At 39.1% G+C, this 25,808-nt stretch overlaps 1 protein-coding gene across 1 annotated transcript in view; it reads right to left on the bottom strand. All coding sequences in view use genetic code 11, as the record gives it.

Annotated features, from left to right (window-relative positions):
- EGR_02095 (Rho guanine nucleotide exchange factor) overlaps positions 1-24,117 on the bottom strand; it is a gene marked incomplete at both ends in the record, with an annotated part of 51,241 nt that extends 27,124 nt beyond the window's left edge. The window contains 10 exons of the mRNA XM_024491344.1: positions 46-199; positions 434-550; positions 1,643-1,774; positions 2,023-2,118; positions 6,220-6,564; positions 13,808-14,151; positions 15,398-15,455; positions 15,683-15,732; positions 18,409-19,052; positions 23,222-24,117. Coding sequence (XP_024354197.1) covers positions 46-199; positions 434-550; positions 1,643-1,774; positions 2,023-2,118; positions 6,220-6,564; positions 13,808-14,151; positions 15,398-15,455; positions 15,683-15,732; positions 18,409-19,052; positions 23,222-24,117 — 2,836 coding nt within the window. The remainder of the gene's footprint in view (positions 1-45; positions 200-433; positions 551-1,642; positions 1,775-2,022; positions 2,119-6,219; positions 6,565-13,807; positions 14,152-15,397; positions 15,456-15,682; positions 15,733-18,408; positions 19,053-23,221) is intronic.
- Between the last annotated feature and the right edge of the window lie 1,691 nt (positions 24,118-25,808).

Here is a 25,808-nt window from a genome sequence, read left to right as displayed (position 1 = left end):
AAGCTCAAACTGGATTAGGATTGGGAAATCCAAACAAAATCTTACCATATCGAATATCCTTATTAAGTTTGTCCACCTGGACTTGAATTTGTGGAAGTACGGCAGTGCAACAGCCCTCAAAAACCGTCGTAGTCTCTCCGGACGAGATGGAATCTTCCACCTGCCGAATAAATTGGCTGTCCACCTTGATGCATAGTGGCTAAATTTGTAACCACATACCAAATCAGTCGTGCTTTGCATAATCTACTTCCGCACTTAGCATTGACTCATCTACATGAATTACACCTGGCCCAAATGCACTTTTCAAGCTCATGTGTGATGGAATTTTGGGTTCTAAATGGGACACATCGCGGGATAAGCGAAAAAATATGGCCTTTATTTAACACAACCCCTTCAAAGTGAGTATCTTTACAGCTCAGATGCATAAATTTACCGATTTCTCATGAAGAAAAGTTGTGTATATCTCCATGAAGACGCGCAGGTGATCCTTTTCAACCTCTTTGTTATGTGTTTGCATCCAGTAATAGTGCTTCGCGACAAGGTAGAAAAGCTATAATACAAGAGTAAGTCTTAAAGTAGGCCCGCAAGTACATGTATACATTCTAGCACCGGTCATATGATTTAAATGCGGGACTATTTAGTAAACTTGATGGTATTTAGAAAAAAGCAGTGTAAACAGTCACTCCTCGCCTACTTAACTGCAAATGTCAAGTAATGCAGTTAAGCCCATCGATAGGTGAAGGATAAAGCTTCGGATTTTTTTGGTCTTGCAAAGAAACATTCCAGCCTCGCTCACAACTTATTTTACATCGTAGGCGAGAAAAGTGCCGCCTCACACCACTCATTAGATGGAAAAAAGTAAATACCCTTGAAAATAACTTAGCTAGCTGAAAAGGAAGTTCTGTGTGTTGGTGGGAATATGGAAAAGGCAGAGGATTGGAATTCATGATTTCCGCAACGTTAGGGTTGTGCATATCTCTTCCAATTTGAAGTCTATAGGATTTAACCAATACCGAATATTTCACATGTCAAATAAATAACAGATTTGGAATAAATGGTTGGAGCAGTTTTGCGATTTTACAGATGGAAGGATATATCAGATGTTTGAAGTAAGGGGAGCTAAACTTGGCTTTTCTCTCAGTAAAAGAAAAAAATAATTCCTAAACCTGTATGACTGAAATGGGCTGGTAATGGGAAAAATAATATAATTGAATATTTGAATTCGTCATTGACTACTTTGTTCTATTCTATTCTATAATTTTAGGACTTACTACTCAGACGGTCTCATTTTGTCATTTACAGTTTTGATGCATTAAGTTATCTCATGCTCAAAGCAAGAGAAGCTGTAAACAGAGTTTAACTTCTTCTCTATTGGAAAACTAGAATAATCGGAACTTGTCGACACAGCTCTACAATACATCTAAATAGAAATGAGTCCAAAAAATGATTACTCATTTTCTAATATTTTGAAGAAGGCAAGCTAATAAGGGACGCGACTTCTCTCCACAGAATAGCACAATTACAAGGTCCTTTAAGTTCGAAGAACACATTTCAAGGAATGATTCTGGAGGGTAAGGGATTGGCAATTCAGTAATTCAAAAAGTCATTTAATCGTGGACATGGTGAAGTTCTATGAACTTACAATTGGGGCGAGTTCGTGATTTTGCACCAGGAGGTAATTGAGAAGAACCGCACTAAGTGCGGGACTGTTGAGCACACTGCAGGCAGACTGAAACCTCGCAGCAAGAGCACAAATCTCCTCCCTTATTTGCTCCTACAGTCCACAAAGCAAAAAACAAAACATCCGTCATGGAAAGGGTCAGTAATTTGTTAGGTCTAGAATGTCTTCCCTCGCAAGACCAAGCTTTCTTATAATTTGAATCTTTGAAGTATAAATTCTTGATTAGAGGTGGTGGTTGCGATCTTTAGGAGCAACTAAGCCATGTTGGGCGGTTACATTGGATGCGTAGGTTGCGATCAGAGAGCACATGCATTTGAAAGAAGTGGAGAGGCCATATTTACATCATCACTGTCGCATTCGTTAAGCACACGACCCAGAAAGTGACCAGAGGGCGGTGATGTTGCTGCATTCTGCGCAGTAGATGTCGCAAAGTTGTGCTGTTAAACACGAAACAGTGAAATATTTGATAACTTATATATTTAAGACAATAAAAAGTAAAAAATTATCATGCTTGCCATTGATTTTGTTTTAATTTTAACCGAATCATACTTGCTAAATTTAAATGTAATATTAGCTAAACCCTTTCCATCTCTTGCCATTCTGACTCCACACTTGTGACGTGGAGTTCCCTTCTTATCACCCATGATATTTGCTACCCGAAACTTCCATATACTTTCAATAGAGCTACTTGCATATTTCAGAAGTAGCTTAGGCTCCAGATTGATGGTAGTAAAAGCGCCTCCAGCCTCCTTTGTTCCTTATGAATTTGACGCTTTAAAGAATGTTTAAGTGTAACTGAACTGACTAGCCAGTAAGCAAAGAAAAATTATGGAAGCAATTTGTCATGGGCAACTAAATCTGGGATTATGCATCAGGGGAAAGTCTACTAATACCACAAGATACATATTTGGGACAGTAAAAAGGAGACCCCAGTTTAACAAATTCAAATCGCTCACTAGAAAGTCTACCTTTGCCATTCCCATAAAAAAATGCATGGAATTTCCATGTCAAAAAGATACTAGACAATCTTGGTTGAATATCTGGCGGCTTTGAAGTGGAACAGGAGGAGTGGTAACAAGATGTACCACCCAGGTCGATTTTTTTCGTAACGTTGATTACATCCTGGCACCATTTAATGAACATTTACTTCCTCCCAGACCTTCGGATTGTTCTCTGAAGAGACGTGAGGTAAAGTTATGATCAGATTTGGGGAGAAAAAGAGTTTCCTCCGCATTTAAACAGTTAGACGGTATAGAAATCTCAAGTACGATCTACGAATTAACTAGTCAATTCATTGCATAGAACTGTTTGTGCTGTAACAACAATGAAAAAGAGCGTGGAAGTATTCGTGTTTATACCTGTGCTTCTTTTACCGTACCATACTTCAATCTGTGAAATCCATTTTTGCACATGATAGCAATAACATGCAAAGCGAATTCAAAATTAACAATATTATCAAACAGGATACTGTTTACGTCCAAACAAATGTGTACATATCTATATAGTGCACGCGAAGAAAAGGGGAGAAACTGTCATTAATAATCCGAAAGGTTGAAATAACTGGTTCTCTGTTAAAAAACGTATTCTTCAGCTAATAACACAGGAATGACTTCGTCCTGTTATATCTGCTGGACAATGGTCATTTGCTATGCGCACACACACGTTCAAGGGCAGCTTTAGCTGCGATATGGGCGATGGAGCTACTAGACCTCAAAAATGGATGTTGACCGTCTCTATGATTCAGCTTAGCGAACGCTTGCAAGTGGCGATTTGAGCACGTGACTCGGGCGGAGTTGGTCATGCGTGGTCACAAAGCACCAATCATTGACCACCGACTCACCTTTCAAGTACCCGTCGCTTTCACCTTATTTTAGAACATCATCCTTAATGTCGGGCTCAATCTAGGAGTGCTAACGCCTTCATTTAGGGCTTAGTGTCGAAAAAATCCTTACTTTTTAGAGTACATCCAGTATGCCAGGTCAGAGCAATATTAACCAATATGAATATTAAGAGTGGATGCACTAAAAACCTATCTAGCAAAATAATGAGACCGCATCTTACGCGAATCGAGACAATATTAACTACCGTAACGACGTTTTAAATGGCAACTAGCACATTGTTCATCTGCCAAGCACGTCATTGGGGCATACATATATCGCCATTTAATCATGAAAATACACATTTGACAGCTAAATGACACTTGCTGTAAGCGGCCCCGACATAATCATCTTTTTGTAGAAACGTTAGACACAAGTCACTTAACAAGAACTGCGTACCCAGTATGCCGAAATTGGCATTTCTGTTAACGCCACAGCATGATTTTTTTAAAAAACTAGTATTGTGATCCTACTTCCACATCCAAATTCATGTTTGGCATTAGACACATAAGGGAAGGCTCACACTACTTAGAACATGCAGTCCAGAGTAGTTGATTTAAGATTTTCGTTTAGTACAGTACAGCATCATTTAAGAGGTCGGACCATAAAGTGACAAAAATGGAGAAAAGGTAAAATTGAGGTGTCAAAATCTTGCCATAAATTGCCATAGACGAAGAGTGAGTTAATTCAATAAGCAGCAAATTTAGGAGTGAATAAAGTAACCTGATATTCAGGCCCTGTAGTTCGATGAAGCGACCACAAAATGCACATACACAAACACATCTACAAGTACGGTAGGGTTTTGCATTCATTGATTAGGCCACGACGAATGTCAGGAGCTGGCGACCTTTAATAAATTGGTTAGTTGGTTCTCTAAAATACCGCGTTCTTGTGGATTCGAGGCGAGAAAGGTCAGATCTCCAAAAAAGCATCCTCCTCTGTGAGGACTTCGCATTCAGCAGTCAAAATTGCCTATTTCTTTCATTTTCTCTCTTGGTATATTCAACTAATGTGAGGCTATTTGTGCTTCTAAATTGGTTCTATTAATCAATCTTCCGTAGTCTGTCAATACAAAGCGAGATTCCAAAGGTCATAGATGAGAAGTTGGCGTCTAGATCGACATTACTGATTCAAAAGAGGTGCAAATTAAATAGCGGTTACATTTCGAAGAAAGGCAATAATCTCCATAGACGTGAGTTTTTAAGTGATAGTTGACCATGCATACGCATCCAAAGTAAAAAAACAAGTGCGACATCCAAAGGGATCTATCAACTCAAAAATCACTAACAGTCACTCGTGTGAACCGTGCCTGTCAACAGGGCCAATTGTTTGATAAATATTGTGACACCTGCAAACTTTACCCCGCTCTCTTGTAACTCACTTGCTATTGAAGGAAGTTCATAAACACCACGCACATTCTTTAGATAAATAAACGCGCGAAATCCTATTAAATTTATAAATATATACGGTTCGATTTTGGCCTGATTTTATTTACATCGATGAATAAGAATAATCTCAATTTCGTCGCATCTATTAATTATCCAAGAATATGAACTCGTCTGTGTGCTTGGAGGTCTATATTCTATAATCTGTAACTGATTTCAAACAATGTATTCAACCAAACAAGCATTTACTGCATTGGTAACATCTTAGCTATTAATGGCGAGTTACAGAAAGGAAGTTTCGAATAATGAGCTCCACGCCATTCCTCTGACATTACATCCTGCCTGAAGATCATAACAGTTGTTTGCGCCAACCAAAATATCCTAAACCTACACCCTTTAATTTTTCTTCTTGACTGATTGGGAATTTACAAAAAGGAAATTAAGACTTTGTCTAAATGAGAATGAGAATCGATTCTGACGCGTAATAAAACAACATTGCCTAACTTTCTGTCTGGCGAGATAGACTACTTCATCCATGAAACGGGATACCACCTACTAATGTCAATTACTGTAACACCGATGCCTCAAAAACTATACCCGATAGTTTTTCTCCTACGACTAACATAGTGCGTCCGGTATATCTCTGGATTGGTTGCTATTTTTGGCAGCTTCAGAACAACGTGAAGTATGAATGTAAAGCTATTCGGATTATGGGCTCTAACAACTTGTTTATTGTGCTCTACTAAATGTGTTGTAAAACAAATTCCATATTCTCAACGAAGAACTTCATTGTTTAAAAATGGAAGAAAATGAAAGATGTACGCTCACAATAGGCTTTTGAGACAATCAATAAGATTGGGTCAATATTCACTTACAATATTTGCTATTCGATGCTGCGTGCAATTTTTGAGAAAAGATTTTATAACGAAACAACGTGTCATTGATCGTTGAAATATGATCATTGAAAGACCAGACAAATGCAATGTTTACTTGATGCCAGTCATGTTATGGTGTATGCAATGAGCAAATTTTGCACCGATGAACATATTGATGTCAAGCAAGCACTACTGGGGCGACCACTGTGCGGAAGAGGAGGAGGAGGCGGTAGGCCGAGAAGGATAATTTTGGAAGATGAAGTCATAAGCTGAGGCACGTCATTTGACCGCATTTTATTAACAAACTTAGTCAGTCAGCCCATCATGCAAATCTTACCACTCAGTACAAGAAAAAAGGAAGAGGTGAACCCAAATACACACGTGCATGTACGAGCGCGTACCTTTGGTTTATTCTTCTTTGACGAGGGGAGAGTCTGGAAGATGGTGCCGCTGGGAGTGTTGGCGGTGGTAGCGGTGGAGACGGAAGGAGGACTGGTCACTGGTGCTTCAGCCAGACTGAGGGGTCGTCGATGATGGTTAGTAAAGGCGGAGGAATGAGGGCGATCGACGGCACCCAAACTAACCCGAGAGCGGGCCAAGTGGGTACTAGTCATATCGGAGGTGCCACCGATGGTCGTCACGCCGGAGGTGGACCCCCCGCTACCGAGGCTCAAGGATGTCGAGGCCGGATGCACGGGTGGGAGGTCTGCGAAACTGCCTCCATCGGCTACGGTAGGCAGATTCGCCTAAAAACACCCCATTTGTACACATCTAAACCGGAAACGCCAGCCTAATTTCCCATTTCTAAGTCGTATAAGGTATCTATTATTATTTGCTTTGTGTTAAATGAATGCAGACAAAAAAGATAATTAGAGATTATTATGAAGGTATGCTTCCATCTGAGCGACTCCAGATTTTCAGACTGTTGAAGAATTCATGGTCTTTTAATACTTAGTATAGTGGGAGGAGTTTTCAAATCTTATCAAAAAATATATTACCTTCAACTATACTAATGCAACCCTCAATTCGCCCGCAGTAGAACAGACGAATCAAAATTAACCAAGGAGAAATATTTAACTAGGGGTGAAAATTTCATAAGTAAAGTTTCGCTTAGAAAGGGGGACAATTAAAAAATTGTTAAAGTAATTTGGAAAGGAGTAGCATCTAAATACTCTAAAAGGACTTTAAGTGAAATCAAACTTTATGTGTAATTTAGAGACGAAATAAATTTATGGGGGGTGCGTTTTTAGATTATTTCAATAAAGCTCAGCAAGAGCAGTCATTGTGGCAGACATAAGAAATATAATTTCAACACACTGCCTCCAGATACTTAAACGCGTCAGCGAGTCAGAACTCTTCTTATTTCTCGCCTAAACAATTCCTTTAAAAAAACCCAAACTGAATAACTCATGCATTTTAAGCTGGCTAGACAGCAATATAAGTAAATCGCCTTCTTGAATAAGAGGTGTGATATTTCTTAAGCCAGTTGCAAATTCCAGAATCTTGCTATGCAAATGAGTATTCATTGCCCATCGGTAAAGATTGATAACACCTACACATGACACTGGAAATAAGTGTAGCCAGGTCAAGTTCTATAAACTGAACATTCTTTGACTATCGTATGATACTTTGTGGTGTAAACCAAGCGAAATGTACTTTGTCTAATGCAAATTGTTGCTAAAATACCTCATTCCATTCGAATAAGACACAACTCCGAATAGAAATTGCTATCATATGGAAGTAATTCACTAGGAATTGTATTCCTAATTGTAATTAGGAATACTCAAGTGGAGTGGAAGCTTGCAATGAACTAACCATGGCTCGGCGACCACGCCGTCTGTTTTTTCCTATTCCAAACAGATTGGGAGGAAAAACAGAATGTAGGAAAGTATATCCAATTCAGGGCTTGTCCAGAGAAAGCTATAAACACCAAAAGCGGCAGCTGGTTTGTTGGGCGATTGTAGCGACAAAATCTACAGTCCAATTGACGCTTTAGCAGTAAGGAGTGCGCCTTTCGCCTTTCGACGTAATCCTAGCAATCTATTGTCACCGCCAGCATAGGCATTGCCGCGCGGATGCCAATTGTGCATACACTGTGCACAGTTTGCGAAGGAGCCAATAAGCAAGAGAAATGCTTTGCCCTGATTGGTCCATTTCGCTAATTGGTGCGAATGTTATAAAGTACGCTGACTGGCACATACAAGGCGCGCTATTCGATTCGAGCAAAATGCTTAAGGGAGGTTGTAATAACTGGTGTAGTAGCTGTATCCGATTCTTGCCTTTACAGAGTGGCGCACCGGGAGCTTAAAATTCATTTACAGGACTCAATATTCTACCAAGATAAGACCACGACATGAAAGGTAAAATTGATGCGTCACTTTTGTACCCTCTTGCAATTTCAGGTATTTGCTTGAATAACGCTTAATGTTGGAAATTCTGGATAGCTTCTCATCGTTTCACTAATAATCCCTTTTCCACTAATCTTTCCAGCTTTATCAGATGTATTCTATGGACAGCAACTTTGTATGCATTTAATTTAATGTTCAGCTCAAAGTGTGTTCGTAGCAGAAGGGATCGTATATGCAGCTAAATGGATAGAATTGAATGCTTTAAGAAGACTTATCCGCTGAGCTGTTCAAAAAATAGTCGAATCAGCACATCAGCTCTTATCTAAAGCCCGACTATAACACTTTAGCTACTTCAGATAGGGTTCCCATGGTTTTTAGGTTCAGTTATAAGTCATAAACAAATGTGCACAAGTGTAATGCGTTGGTTGTTTGTTTAACTCCCGGTTTTTTAAAACAGGTCACTTAGGTGCTCCATCATTGTAAGCTAGCCTCCGGGCCATGTTAGTGGCCCCAAGCCCTACTCTGTCCTAAATGTTTGTATTCTATCCTACTATTATGTCCCCTTTTGTATCAAGGGAAATCTCAGGACACCACATAAACTCGTATGTATATGCATATACATGTAAATGAAGACATTGAAAATTCTAAGGCAGCGGGTAGCATCGAGCGTTTGGTGAGTATACCGAAATATGTTTTAGGCCTTCCTGATTGACGTGCACGTTTTATTCGAGTAAGTGTTTCTGCACTTCAAATTGCCTTTTTATTAAAGGTACTGCAAAATATGTAGGCGACCGTATGCAGAATCTAAAATTACAATAATCTATATGCTGACAAGTTCGTCATCATTGAAAATAGGCTTTGGTTTCATTCCTTGTATTGTCATACATGTTTTGTCGTGTAGTTATGGTTAGAAGCGATTTAGCTTGCACAACAAACAAATTTCATCTCAAAAATCGCACCAGTTTACAATGCTCATTTTCCAGAATTCACCATTTATTTTAGCTCAGAAAAAGTAAGTTGTGCTATTTCAATTTTGATGAAGGCTTGGGGATAAATTACACGTGATAATTAAGGTCATTAATATTAGGCAATAATTGTTTCATAATACTGATGCAAATGGCCCTGAAGGAGAATCTATTTGTGTAGTAAATGTGGGATATGTGTTAAATATTAGCAAATAAGTTACGTGGGATGATATACTTTCGTTTTAAATAATAAGCGTAAATAAATTTCACACAAAATTGGCTCTCCCCGCAGTCATAAAATTTGGGATTCAACTACACTACTAATTATGCAGAATTTGTGTGTCTTGTGCTCCGTGCAGTTGATTCTGGCAACCATCTACAAGGACTGCATAATAACTAGGGCACTTTTAAGTTCTGTTAGGCGAAAATAATTCAAAACAATTTAAGTCCATTTCCATGGTAAATGGAAATATCTCGGACTAAGACGTGACTTCTTTAAATTAAATACTTTACAAAAATTCCTGCAAGTTATGCTATTCTCGGGATTTTGTGTTCTATTTCAAGCTGTCTATTTCTACGAGATGGTTCGTGTTCTCAACGCAGCATTAGAAATATGATGAAAACCACTTCAAAAGTTACTTGAGAGAGGGTTAAGTAAATTCACTCCTCTATAAAACGCCTCTGTGAATGGCATTAGAGTAGTCGTGTAACACTCTTCAGGGTCCACACCTTGGGGATACTTAAGAGATACTTCTCAAAAAATGATATTTAAAGGCAAGCTTATCTGAAGCAAAACTTTGTCACTCCCTGTGGGCAATTGATGTAACTGGGTGAAAAAATTGTTTTTCTGCCGTTTAATTAGTGAGACAGTGATACAAAACGCAAGAATAAGTCAAGTGCAAGAGGCAGTTTTGAGACCTTTTCAGTCTGGATCTGCGTTTTGAGAAAGCCAATTTTCGATAACTAATGCGCATATTTACAAGTCACGCTTAAAAGCTCTTGGCCTACAATATGGTGTTAGTCTTAATCAGATCATTATCATAACCTCGAATACGGGAATGTTTGTGGTATTTGTTTTATTCAAAGCTAAGCTAAACTGTTTTTCTTTTAACGCCCCTAAAAAGCCATCAACAGACATGTTTGTACCATCTGTACGGATAATCCAGACACGCTAGTAGTGGAAGTAAAAGGATTTGGTTGATATCCTTTATCGTAGTCTTCGCTAATGATTTAAAGGAAACTTATACCTACACGCGTCAGCTGCTCATTGCAGCAAAGATGTCCAGATCCATAAAAGAGGCTTCAAGAACGTTCTGACGGCTAATCAGTTTAAAATGTTCAAATTTCCGAGTAGAGGTACAAGATCAGGGCTTAAAGGGCCATAATGATCCACGAAAAAAAACCAAAAACAGTGGTGCCCTCTACCATCATGGAAGCTGTAATTATTCCAGATTATCGGTTAAATGGTAGTAAATTAAAAATAAAGAAAAGAGAGTAAGACTTTAAGAGACACTAATGTATCTAACGTGTTTCATGAAATTAGTTCTGCTTCTATGCCAATTTCCCTACAAAAATCAAAAAGAATTTTAAATGTATTTGCCAAAGGGCGTGTCTCAGCACTCAAGAGTACTTACAAAATTTCTCCAACACAGTTAGCTAATGGGGAATATAAAGGGTAAATCTCACCGAAATCTATGTGAAGAATGGTCTTTGTAAAATTTAGGGTTATCTCAATGAGACAAATATGATTGTGCAATTTACTTTTGTTTCTTTCTGTTAACTTCATTCCCTTCAACTTTGAACATTGGATATGCGGACTGCAAAAGGGTTGAAGTTGTGCCAATACATGCTGCTCGCTTTATCACAAATGCGTGAGAATTACGCGTGATCTGACATCCATGAAGGTCGCTTCTAAGTGCTTATTCATTAAAATGAACCAAATTTCAAGCATAAGCAGCCACAAGAATACGGCAGTCGATTCACCCACACACCGGAGTAAAGGCAGAGTGCGTTGTTTAATCACTTTTTCCACGTTTCATACTAATAGAATTAACCTTGTATTGCTTTAATATCCTTAATCTGCCTTCTAATGCAGCTTTTGAAAGTTAGGCGAAGCGGAAAAAATGCTCCTTAAGCCAAATGAATAATTGAATTTGTCGCAAATGGCATCGAGATCAAACGAGTGCTTAAATCATACATTCTGAACGCCGCTTTGACCACGAATTACTTTTCTACCCTATCGTAAAACCCGAATGCCATTATTACGTTGCAGAAGGGCTAATCAAGGAAGTCAGGTAGTGATGCTTACACGAAACTTTAGATGATATAGCAATTTGAAAGATCACTTTTGTCGTAAAAAAAACAAAAATTACGCAGAAACATGACATTAATGGAAAAGACGAAAATCTCTCTATTTAAATCTGGTTTTAACGGTCTTGCACGACCCGCATAGCCTGAGAAGTTGTGTTGGCAACTGTGGAGCACTTCCTTTCATTCTGTTTTGCAGAATGTTTATTTTAAATGCCAATTTATGTATCGGAATTTGGATGGGTGGGTAGTCTACCGCAAGGCTTCAGCCAAGAACACGCGTTGCCTCTGTGAAAAGAGGCACTCCGGGATTGTTGTCTGGAAATCTTTCCAATTTTGCATAGCTTTGTGTTCCCCCAATGTTTAAACGAAAAATTCTCTGTTGAAAATATTCCCGCCATGCGCAATTCGAAGATAATCCTGACAAAATCCACGCCAGGCTTTGCACTCAATCAAAACGGTGAGCCGATGTGGAAAAAATTGCTATGCATAATAACCTTCTATGTTTGTAAACAAAGAGTGTTGAAATGTATCTCATTAATAAACTTTTACGCCAGTAAAATTCTCGGAAAAATAATAACATTAGTAGCTGAACTATGTCCAACGATAAATATTAGGAGAAATGGTTTCGATTGTGTGTGTTAAGAATAGAAACCAAATTGTATGTTGAATTGGAAAGTAAACTCATCCTAGCATACCTGACGACTTTTAGCAGTTCAGTGACAGCAAATCCTGTTGCATATTAAAAATTCATACCGAAAACGACTTCATAGCATTGCATAGTTTTGTAAAAAGCCAAGGAAAAGTCGATTTTAAGATAAATGACTGCAAAATCCAGATAAATTACAATTGATAGGATCTAAACATGTTTTAAAGCATCAAATATTGAAGTGAATTTTGTAACTTATTGGAACCGTTCATGTAACTATTTTGGAATGAAAATTTTTATTTGCGGGCCGTTATGACTTACAGTAAGCAACCTGGTACTGTGAAAAGTCTATTCGACAATTTGTGATCATTTATTCCTGAAGAATTTCATGACGTTATGAATTTATATGATTTCTTAGTGGTCAAATGTAATGATAATCCTTATCCATGAGGGGGGTTGGAGGTAAATCTTATTCTGTTTATAATTTTGTTAGAGAAGACCTAAGATTACAAGGACGGAGCCAACGATTAAATTGAGTTCTAAATATAATTCTAACTAATTCTAAAAACGTGTTATTTCGGTCAACACTAGCTTAGTACCTCGTTTTATGTTTAGTAGCAAACCCTGTTTTAGTACAGTGGGAAGTGGAGGTTGCTTTTGCCCCACAAGTGAGAATTTCTTCTTATGGAACACGACACCTACTCACAATCGCTAGATTTCATTTTCCTAAATAGCTAAATATTTATTCATGTCCTTTTTTACCCTTGCCTCAGTATTCGCGACTTTCAGGCAGCTGGCACTTTTAAAAACAGCATCTAACAGAAAAAAGGAGCGTGTTTACAAGTATGGTGAATTTGGTACTGTTGGCACTGACAGTTCGTTAGTGGGGGAAGAGTCGCACTTTAAAAGCCTAGTAAAGTACCATTCATTAATTAACCAAAATGGCGTATTTTCTGGACAAATTTTGTACTTGATTGCATTCAATTGAACCGTTTTTGAGCATAACTTTTCATAAATCAGGAATACAGTGTTATTTTCAGATTTCTTACATATGTAGATGACCATTTTATAAGATTGCAAAGGTGTTATAGGGCTTGGATTAGAAAACAACGGGCATAGGCATTACACTTTTGTAAGCATAATTGTCCGAAGCATCCGCGTACCATTTGTGTCATTTGATTGTCTAAAGATTGCTTAAAGTTATAGTAAGAAAAATTGATATGTGAGTTCAGTACTTATGCTATGCTGTTAAACTTGCTTCACGCACCTACATCGTCAAAAGCAGAAAAGATATTTTCTCAAAGCTAGAGTGTTGGCAGTGGCAATAAAGATTAGTATTGTTATAACAATATTGACGAAAGACAGTATTAAGTAGTTTCACATACTCCTCTCTCTCTACACCTGTACACGCAATCCAAAGGATGAGGATGGTGTGTCTAAAGAAAGTCAATAAAAGCAATGGTGGAAGAGGAGGAAGGAGAGGATCCAGGTGTGATAGGGGTAGGAGAGGTGAAGTAATCAACTCCTCTTCCACGCGAGCACGTGTGCGTGATGAAGCGAAATAGTTGTACGTGATAACAACAAGTGAGTTGTGGTGCTGGCAGTAGTGGCGGTGGCGGCGGCAGCAACAGCGGCAGTGACGGTAAGGTGTGAACGAGAGGGGGGCGGTGAGGAATTAGTGTATAAGGTGGGGGGTGGTGTGGGCTGAGCCTCAACTTACATCCTCGTCGGCCCAGTCGTACCCACCGGAGCTAGAGCCCCGAGCTCCACCGCCACTGCCGCTACCACCGTGCACCGTTTCATCGCCGTCCGTGTCAGTGCGGCCGGAGTAAGAGGGTGGGGATAAGGACTGCTCACGGTGAAAGCCGTTGTTGGGTCTGCGACGATTAACTGCTGCCGCTGTGCCTCCGCCACTACTGCCTCCTATCGTATCCCGATGTAATCGACGTTTCTGGTAGCGACGATGGATTGGCTGATTCGCCTCAACCTCTTCGCCTGCTGTGGACGCCAGATATCTCCTCGATGGGCGCATTCGACGCAGCATGAAGCAAACTGTCGCCTTGGCTGTAGTCAACAGTTCGCATTACCTCATTCAAGTTTAATTGACGTTGTACAAAAATGTCCTTAATTGTCTTGTAGAATACAGATCATTTGCATCAATAATGCCTTACGTGGGTCTTAATTGTTTTCGACATCGCTACGGTCCTCATCTATCCACCATAAAAAAGAAATATGAAACCGAAATATCTTGCATATTAAGCCAACACTGTTAGCAACGGCGATGTTACGAGCTGACAACCGTTTTTTTCTAAACTACAAACCGACTGAAGTGCATGCATTTCTTTCGATACCTTCGAATTATTTTACTTCAACAACAGTTGATATACTTTCCAACCAACAATCCTTTATTGATTTGGGGCAAACATTCACATTTTAAAATGCATTAAAAATTTTCAGAAGTTGTACTTTTTGATTATTTTGCTCTACTTAACTAAGTGGTCCTGACGCAAGATACGAACATCGGCGTATTCTTGAAACTACCTTCTGTCAAATTTAAGCTAATGCGTACAACATACCGCAAGGAAATGCTCTTCACAAAAACGACAGCAAAATGTCCTCCAGAGCTTAAGTGAGTAAGTAGGATTGTTTGGAGTAACGTATTCGCTTTTTCATTTTAAATCTATTAATAGCACTTTGCTGCTTCGTGCTAGTTCCGCCGCACCGACCGAAATACATACCAAAGGATTTGCTTATTTTAAATGCATTACAAACACGTTGTCACTAAAACAATGGCATTTGGATATGAGCATAGTTTGTAAACAATTTGCAGAGGCATAGGTTTAAAACCTAATAATAGTATCTTAGTCTGGATTTATAAATACTAATCATTAACTTCTCTAGTGGAATGATGAAATTTGGTTGAAAGCACATTTTTGTGGTAAGTCGACCATTCAAGTGATTAAAATACACATAGATCTTTTTGTTTCCCAACTACTGATAAAATGAAATTGAGAATTTCGAATTTATTTAGGCTACTTCCTAAAATGGTTCTATTCTTGGAATAAAGCATATGACTAGAAGTGGTCAAGAATTGCATTCAAAGATGGTCGGCACACCATGTTTTTAGGTAAGTACCATTAAGATTTACTAATTTATCAGCCTGGAATAGGGTAGGAAAACTTGGTTGTTCAAAGCCAGTCGGATGGCGATCATTGTATGGATAGAATAAATAGGGTTATCTAGAATAAGGTAAAATTAAAAAAATATATAAAATACTACTTAAATATATTGTATAGGCTTTTACACATACCTCTAATTCGCTCAACTACCTCCTGATGATCCATTTCCTCAACATTAACACCGTTAACCTGTAAATTAGTGTAAAGAAATTCAAGCCAATTGTTACCTATTGGTTGCAATAAAGGTTGAATGTTAGGTATTAGCAGATCATATAAAGAAAGTGAATTATCCGCAAGATATACCAAACACAGCTGCAAATATCAATGCACTGAATTTAGTTAATTCAGCAACACCAAGTGAAATTCTCCGTTAGGAGAAAAATAAGAGCTGGATACGGCTAAATGTTATAACACACCTTCACGATTTCATCCCCGGGTCTCAGTCCAGCCCGTTCAGCCGTTCCGCCTAAAATGGGAAACTTCCGACCTTAAAAATAAGACTCTCGCCTTATATTCAAAATTTGAACGTTGTGAACGTCTACTTACAAGCATAACCTTTAGCTGAAAACAGGTTTTTCGTAAAATTCAAAAGAGCTGGAAACCGTGCAGTAGAGTGATGTTTCTTGAAGGCGACATTTTAATTGCAAACTATGCTTCATAAGGTCAACTACGGAAACATGACACCCAATGTCGTCAAAGGTTCTTCATATACGCCTAAAAGTATTGCTTATAATTTCTATCTAGTGTAAATTTCTATATTCGTGGAATGTAATAATGGAGATCTTTTCATGTTTGTGTGTCCATCAAATGATTTACTACACAGTCATGTAGGATATTGGTGTCAATCAGCTTGATCATATCTGAAAACCTTTGACGTACAACTAGAAATACACATAAAAGACGCATGAGGACCGTGTTTTTTTCTTTTAGTAGGCTTTCCAGAAAAACTACCTCATCCTACTGAAACTTCATTATTATTATTATTATTATTATTATTATTATCGAAATCGGAAAGTCTCGGACACATTTGAAAAGGCCCCGAAGGGATAATTTTGTGACTAGAATTGCGCTGCACTTTGAATGGGGTAGCTTAATGAATGGTTATGCTAGCGCCAAGGGTAGTGGCATCTCCCAATTTACCAAAACAGGCATATCGAATGGGAAAATGTGTGTGGGTGTGTGTGCAAGTGTGACCTTTCCTTAGTGGAAGCGACATGCAGACTACGGATCTGGGTGCGTAGCCAAAGGACAGGCGTGTTATTGACAGGAAGGCGCATGATCCTTACCCTCTGTACACTAGGGAAACCAAATGCCCACAATGTACACGCAGCATGGAAGCTCCAGCCCTAAGGAATTTTTATCAGATAGGTGCTATTCTTCCCCACCTTTTTGATATTTCTAGTTAACCAACTTACGGACATTGCCATAGTCCCAGTATGGAAGAAATTATCTTTTTTTTATGCAGAGACCGCACAGGTCCTCCATATCCATACTGAGTGTTATTTTTCATTTTCACAACTTCTTGCGTCATTTCTTGAGACTAATGCTTACTGCAAAATTAGCATAGTTAGCATACTAGTTATGGGATCTAATATATGAGATGAATAACACTTATTCTCTGTAGGGAACAAAATGAACATCATTATTTAGTCTTGTTTTTAATAAGGTCCCTCGAATCGTCAATACCTTAGGCATAGGATTAGTGATCCCTAGTGCTTATGTTGGATTTTGAACGCATATTATTGTTAATAAGTTTCGATCAAATAGCTCACATACACAACATGGGCTGATGGTTGATAAGTTTTATAAAAGTACTCCTTCTTTTTGCTTCGTTACCTTTTAAAATGCATACTTTGGCACTTCTATAATCTAAACTGAGGTGCCGTTTTAAAGTTAATCATTTGATTGCTCTTTTCTCGAGAAACACCAACGAAAATCTGTGTCGAACTTTAAGGGATTCTTTTTATTAAAGCCATGTCAAAAACCTTGGGCTCTTTTTTGCAGCAACTCAGACTGGCAATGCGCTGCTGAACCGGGTCAGTGTGCGCGAAAGCTCAACTCCACTTATAATGAAAACTATAGCGATTTCACTATAGCAACAAAAATTATACTGCCTTTTTCTGACTGGTTATTTGCATTACACTTCATTTGATTGTTCAACTTACGTCACATGTAATAGCTGCAGCAAACTTCCTATCTTTCATTGGCATTTAAAAAGTTGTGGTGTTAGAAAGTGCACAATGTAAAGATAATTTTAAACTATTTTTGACCTTGGATAATTTATTGAAGATGTCAGTAGTATGCGTACAATGGTAAGAAACATCCGATACTACTTAATATAACCTCAAAATGACTCATTGACCTCTCAGAATAGCAATACTAAATGTCCAGTTGTCACTCGAGGATGGAGCTCCAGCAGACGAATAAAACAAATTAAAAATATTGCATTAATGGTTTATGCGGAACCTTCAGTGGCGCCCGACTACGATATAAAAATAAAAAAGTTGGGGAAGAAAAAGGCACCACCCAACTTGTCGGACCAACTTCCTTGATAAACCATTAGTGCATATACAGAAGTGCACGACCAAATATCGTCACCTTTGTTTATGAGTTACAGCTATTTCTAACCCCTCTACCGACCAAGGTTAGCCACGGACCAGAAATTAATCAGGTCCTGTCAGTTCTGAATGAAGCTGGGCTTTATCGTTAGGTCATACCTTGTCATTGGCTAGTACTGGGCGTCCCAAGTGGCTGTCTTGGGCGAGGACATCACCAACACGTGGATTTGTTCTGCAGCTACCCGCACGATCAGTTCGTGTGCGAGTCCCAACATTTGACATAATCATCAAGCCCCTCTGCAACTTAGGCTTACGTTCTAATGATGTTTCGTAATTTTTGGAAAACTTAAATAACCAGTATAAATTTCATCTTTATGGCGATGTCCACATCAGCTTTTGGGGACGCGGTGAACAAATAATATCGATGTTGGGGAATTCATTTAAAAAGGTTCTTTTAAAATCATCAATATACATTTTGATCAGTGGGTAAAATAATGGAGATTTCATACACCTCATTAACAAATAGTTAAGGTGCGGTTTAACAGTAAAAATTTAGAAACGTTTTTAAGAAACTGACATCTCACCTTCACGAATATTCCGCACAGTGACAGGGTTAGTACCGCACACAGTCAACCCATAGCCCGCATGATCCCTACGCACAATGGTCCGAAAGTAGACTGGAGATGTGGGAATCACAGTCTCGGTGGCTGCGTCCAACTTATCGATCACCGTAGTCACGACGTCGCCCTCCCCTTCCCTTCCCAGCTCCTGTTGCCGCGTTTGCTGGTGATGATAGCGGTGTTGAGGCGCTGGCTGAAGTGTGGGTGTCTGCGACGGTGATGCGAGAATTTCTTCACGGCTCGGTGAAAGCGAGACGGAAGATCTTGCGGTCTCGTAGACTGACGTCGACGTGCTGTGTAAATCTTCGTCTTCCTGTATTGTCAGTTCATGCTCGTCCGACAGAACCGAATGGTAAGCGGGAGGTGGACTGCCCGGTGGGTGATCAGAGGTGGTGAGCACTTGTGGAGTTAGCTGCTGCTCTTGTGATGTAGTGGTGGGTGTCTTTTGCATCGGGTTGAGAAGTGAACTGTTGGATACATTAAGAGGGAGACTGGAGGACTCCATTATGGATACCCGCTGCTGGACGGAGTTCCGTTTCTGGTTTTCTTCGCTTGCCACCTCAAGGGACCTCGCCTTTTCAACAGGTCGTAGAGGTGGAATGCTTTGTCTGAATAAAAAAGCTTGCACTCTGCAAACCTAATTCGCACTCGAGTTAGACCCTAACTCATTGTTGAGACTGCCACAAATAACACACTTTTAAGAAATATGCATTTTATTTCAGCTAATACTGAAATTTTGAACAAAATTTTCATATCTGCAGTTTTCCTTACAGAACGGCTGTTGTTTGTGTTCAAGTAGGGAGCAGCGATGATAAAGATGAATGATTTTTAAAATACCAACTTTCTTTACTAGACTGCTCATAATCTACCAACTCCTGTAGATATAGGTTGCATAAAAAACAACTGTGTGAACATTATTTTGTCGAAATCCCGCATTGCACTGTCACCCCTGAATCGTACCTACACTTAATCAACATCTGCATGAAATCAAAATAAAAGCAGTGAATCTATTTTCACTTCAGTCCAGGTCTACTTTTTTTGAACACTATAGTATTTTATTAATCCTTCAAATAACATTGTTTACCAAATAGCTGCAGTCATATGCTGTAAGCATAAACAAGCATGTCAAACGGTAGCATTGCGGAAAATTCACGTTGTTGCCAGTTTGTCTAGAGCAGAAAAGGTGCTATCAAGCTTACAAAGTAGGATTAACTTGTTGACTAATTAAAGTAGTCTGAACTGGGCTGTCTATTTATCAGCAATAATTGTTTCGTAATTTGATTTGGCTATTTAAATTGAGAAAGGTTATCTTCTGAAACAATTTTTTACTTCATCAACTTACCCAAGTTTTGACAACAAGATTATCCAAAAAGTCAACATTTTTTTCGCATGATCTCATTGGATTATGTACTGCAAAAGTAGGCTGCTGCATTTACCCTAACATGTCCAAGGGTAATGATAAGTGAAGTTAAAGCAAATTTCTGCGTAAACCGAAGATTATTAGCGGAGTGTAAGAGGTCATCAGGTATCCTCCAGGTAGGTATCTGTCGTATTCGATTTGATGGAAAATATGCATGCAAAATAGATCGCGAAGTCAACTTGGTTCTGCATGCATAATTTATGCTACGTGACTGAAAAGACAGTGAAGTATACAAACACACAGGCGCAAGCTCAGGCACTCGTCTGACTCAGTGGCGCTGACTTGACTGGGACGCCTCCAACCCTGTTTGACAAGAGCTACAGGCGGATGCAAGTTATTAAGGTCACTTTCATTGTTAACATCTTACAAATAAGCAACGAAACTTAGCTCATTTGCTGAAGATGAAAATAGAAAACCATTTTTTCGAGCATCTAATGTGATAACGATCACCAATTTTTTGTTAATATCAACGTGGTCCACTGAAAAATACAAAATACAAATAGCCGAACTTTCAAAGCGAATTCACATGGAACAGTAAACATTGGAATTAGTTGTTAGCACTAACCCAAAAGTACTGGATATGAAGAAGAGGGTCTTTCCTTGCACCTTTATTAGTGGATATTGTGATTTATACACTGTACAATATTGCATAGAAGTGGGAAAAATGGCAATCCATCTAAACTTCACGAATGATCCCTACAACAGATTCTCATACGTTTTTCTTAGCATACTCAGGAAGCCATTGTTTTCATTACCATTGCTTTGAATCTGTATTTAAATGGTCCCACATTCCTAAGTGTTGAAAGTGATATTTGCCAGTAACTTTTTTTAACACCCATGTACTGAATTGACAGACCATTCAAAAAGTAGTTAAGCAGTAAAATCTAGACTGCTAGAATTCAATGTGTACTACGTAGACGGAAGATAGTTTTCTTATCCAAGCGAAACTAGCGAATTCCCTCCTTGCACCATAAGACCAGGACATTTATTTCTTGGGCGTCCTTTCATATAGCATTTTATAAATAGACTACGTTATTTCAGATTGTAATGTGTGGCAAGTTATCTTGTTGAAAACTTCTAGTGTAAGCTATGTATCCGCTAAACTCCCTTGTATTTTATTCGTAAACTCCCTTTCCAGGCATGGTTGAATTACACCAAAATTATGCAGTAAAATTAAGTCGCTGGCACAGTCAAATTGCCGAAAGGTTGCATATTTCTTAATTATTACAACTATTCTATGCAACAGTGTATACATACGGAAAATCAACTTACTTTGAAATTCCAAGCAGATGTCTTATATTTCCTTTGGTCATTTATGCCTTTGAATTAATCCAATTGTTCATGCATTTGGGTGGGTAGGAGTAGTGTAGTCCAAAAGCACATTTTATATGGATAACTGAAAGAATACACACCAGTTTGCGCACCAGGTTTCGCCCCGCAGTAACTTGCGTGAATAAATTAACAGCATCACACCCGAGTGGGCACTCACCCAATGATTGCGGGCTCTCGTGCCCATGTGCTCGCATGTGTGTCTGCATGTGTAAGTGAAAGCGCATTTTCGGGCCAATGACTACTCAACTTCACACACCAAAAGGCTGACATCTGGACAACAACTTCATGCCCACAGTCGAATCGAAACCGTGAGCGTAGGAAGGTGCATCCACTTGGTCCTTTTTCATCGGTCCAGTCACTCAGATTAGGCAAACGCTCTCCTCGTTTAAATCACCCACAGAATCACTTAACTCAATTTCTCTATAATAACTGCTATAATAGCTGCAAGGAAAGGCGTTACTATAGCCAACTAACCTTCTATTACTTACAGTTCAGTGTGGTTACATGTTATTGCAAAACGAAGGTGGATCACTTACCGACATGCCACACTTTTCCCACCCTACCCCTTATAATTAAGTGTGAATGTACCTCCTTAAGTGGTGTAAAAATGGCATTCAATTTAAATCGGCTAATTTTTTAGTAAGATTTGTGATCGTGTAATAATACCCTGGTGAACCATTTCAGAATTTGGAAATCGGTTTGGAATGAAATCTGTTTATGAAAGTGAAGGAACTTCACTGTAATTACTCTGTGGGAAACCCGAAAAAAACCAACGTGATTTATAAAAGCTGAAGAATTAAAGAGGTCATCAAGATGCGTAACAGGGCCATAATAGGAAAGATAATGAAGCAAAGCGGATGTATAAACCACTTTAATGCACTTCTACGTAGACGTTACATTTTGTGCTCAACAAATTCTTAAAATTACTGCATAAATAAGCATCGCTGATAGAAGCCGATCCAAATGGATGGTGAGACAAAATTTAGAAATAGTAGTAGTAGTAGTAGTCTAACATTCGGTCAGTTGATCATAATGACTTGTAACACCAAATTATGCGTAATGTGACGTACTGTCAAATTTTCGTTAAATATGTCATTTATTGATAGTTTACTGTTGGGTTCTGTACGTCTCAAAAGCGAAAAATACATAGGTAAAATGAAATACAATTCAAACATGATCACTGAAATTAGATTTGCCCTGTGGTAACTGCGCAGTACGTACTGTATATATACGCTTAATTCATTTTCCTTATCTTGTATGTGGGTTTACTGTTAAAACAGGCTAGCTAAGTTATAAAGAGGGCCTAAGTTGAAGCGCTACAATCGTGATGTATAATTGTGTAAACTTTTCAAGATTGATTTATGCAAATTAAATCAAAATGAATATACCCAAATGCCTAACAGGTTTTTTTTTGTTGTATGATCTATGTGAGTTCCCACCCCAGTCATTTTTAACAATAACTGCATCTTCTTTGTATGTAAAGTAGTTCAGTTTCAATTGGCTGAGTCATCCAAAGTTCTCTGGTTATATACCAAAGTGGTGCAGAGAAGAAAAGCATGGATTATAAGCATACTTTATTAAGGTCCAAAGCTTTAATGAATAAATACAAGATGCAGAACTTTTAGGAAGGTTCCGAGTGTGACGAACAGAGACTTAGGCCTTAGCATTAATGCTATGATGCCTGTTTGAGGTATATATAAACACGATTAAAGGACATTTACACCTTCAGTGCGTCGGTCAAGGAGTCTTAATTTAAGGCGCGTAAAACCCTCTTATGACCTCGATTTTAATGTGACCCAAATCACCTCGCCCTTAGCTGCATTCTAGTGTAAACATGTCTCATTGATCAAAAGTATCAACGTGTTCTCAGTCCACAAAAGGCAGTGCCATCAAGCACTTACTGTCCCGCTTTTTTATGTGACAATCGTTCCATGAAATAAATAAATAGACGAAAATTTGGGCTTATGAAATCAAACGGGAAAGCGACTAACTTCACATGCAAATTTATACAAACATGGGACTCACACTAATTGGTCCTCGTCGGCTTGTTCCATGAGACTGTATTGCGTAGTCGGGAAATGAGGACCGATGGTGCGCTTAAGAGCAGTCAGATTTGCTTGTCTCATAAGTGTCTGAGACATTTGCCGTGGTAAACGTAGACTGCCTGATGTTTTCAGCACCTCAATAACCCTCGCAGCAGTCCCGGTGCTAGCTGAAGATAGGTCGCTGAAAAGTAGAGTGGAGCTTTCTGGTTCAGATGCCTGCTTTTTAAGACAAGATCTTCCGGCTCGTGCGAGGGGCGTTCTTCCATCGCTTGCAGTTATTAGGGGTACGCGATGGCCGTGTTTCACTACATGAGATGGCAGGACGCCGACCAGAGTCACCGAAGGCGAAGGAAGCGATTTTCCAGAAATGTTATATCTCTTTATTGGAAAGTAGGGTTTACTTTGAGGCCCGGTAATAGAAGAAAAGGATCCGGAAGCACTGGTTACGGTCAAGCTAGTCGTCGGATAGATAATTTCTTCCGTGACTATGATTCTCTCTCGTGACCAGGATCGAAGAAATTCCTTTTTGTGGTGTTGTGTCTGCAGTATCGCCTTGTTGTCCACAGACTGAGGTTTTCTTCGCACCTCTAAGGTATCACGCATGATTTGCTGAATGGTGAACACCTCTTTGACATCACGCATGCATGTGGAGGAGCTGGACTTAAGTCTGGGAGAGAGGTAGCCCGAACTGGTGAACGGAGACAATCCGTTATCTTGAGAAGCGTAGCGGTTAGCTAGAGGTCGTTGCTCTTGACCCGACGTCCTCGGTTCATTACTATACTGGCGCACAATAAGTGAGGGGGCGGTGACGGTTCTTGTGGCCTTTTTCCCTAGGGAAATGCGATGCAAATTTTCTGCTGGCGAAACTGTAGTCATTCGAAAGTATTACATCGAATTTGCATTATTTACACATTGACAAATTTACATGCAGGTTGGTCACGGGGCATAGCAAATAGGCACGGCCGCATACGTGTCCTGTACTGGGGAATGGGATGTGCACACACCTACATCGGCGTTGGATACCTGCCAGGCTGGGACACGGAAGCGCCTACAACCAATGGAGACGCAAGATAGCATAGCCAATAGAGCGAAGGGAAGAAAGCGTACGTGCGTAAGATCACAGTTGAATTCGCAGGCACAATGGGCTCCTTGTGGATGCAAAATGTATCTGCGTGCATCATCACCCTCCTTCCGTTTACTGCCAACACAAGTATGTGCGCTGATGTCCCAAACTGCTGGATACTAACACGCAAAGAAAAGCAAGATCGTTTTGGCACTTTGTGAACGATGAAAATACTAAACAAGCGAAAGTAAGCGGAGGTAAATGAATCGTATTAAACATAGGACCTCGTTTTTGCCAAAATTCTGGCACTATGCTGTAATCAATGACTAGTTGTGTGATTATCAAAATATTCATAACTTCTGATGCTCCCAAGTTTACCCAAGGTCCGTTGATAAGATCCTCTTTAAAAAAAGTACAGGAAACAACTTATTGCACCTGTCTAAAAAAGCAGGATTCTGGAATCGCTGTCTTTCAACGATCCCGCGTGTATTACACCTTGCACCTGGTATCAAGATAAGGTTTAGGTCTTAATTTTGTTTAAGCTTAGTGGGTTTAATAAAAATTGATCTGAATTACAGCTGTTTCGCAAATGTCTGATAGAAATGTGTTCGACTCTTGATGCCCAATTCGTGAGTTTATTTAACTACTCACGTTCCATTTTCAAACCGATCATTTGAGCGAGAATAGGCGAGGAATATGTCAAATTCAGAATTGTCAAATTGCATTTGCAATTATTGAGGACACCGAATATTTGAGGGAAACGGAGCATTGTTGGTGATTCTATTCGTGAATTTTTGTGGTATTGTACCAAAGAAAAGGATCAGCGCTTACCCAATTGTTCGCGCATTTACACTATTGTGATAAATGTCAACCAGCACTTAGTAAAATTTGCCTGAGGCAAAAGGGTCGGCAAAAACAAAAGCAAGCAGGTTTTAAAAAAAGTGCTTTTTGTACCCCAATGTTATGTTACTTCAGTTGTAGGTTTCTGCGTTTTAACTTATTTTAATATACAAATCTTGCAATCACAAGCTAATTTGCAGCAAACCTTTGTCATTCGTGTAAATTAACAGAGAATCAAACTTATCGTCTTTCAATGGGGAGATAAATGTATGTGCAGATACACACGCGTGGGCATGCTTAAACCTCCTTAAAACAAATGGTGGCCTGTTTTTGACGTTAAAGCTTCGCATACTTCTGGTCGGTCAAATGAAGGCTGTTTAAACTGAATGCCACATTCCCAAGTTCCAGGCAGACAAAGTGTGTGTCAGTTCACGTGGATTACGGTAAGATGGGAACACTCAAGCACATTTTTTGAGCGGAATTACTTTTGGAATTTCCACATATCAGTAAAAATCTGCAGAATTCGAACAAATTCTTTTTGTTATTTATGATGTAGTGTTGTCAAACCTACTAATGAATTGTACCTTGGAACAAATAAAATACACTTAATAAAAAACATGGAAGATGGTCCACCTGTGGAGTTTGAATGAAGCCCGGCATTCAC

This window comes from Echinococcus granulosus, assembly GCF_000524195.1.
Source record: "Echinococcus granulosus chromosome Unknown EG_S00009, whole genome shotgun sequence".
NCBI lineage: Eukaryota > Metazoa > Platyhelminthes > Cestoda > Cyclophyllidea > Taeniidae > Echinococcus > Echinococcus granulosus.
The sequence above is the reverse complement of the archived record's forward strand: the minus strand, read 5'-3'. Positions and strand labels throughout refer to the sequence as shown.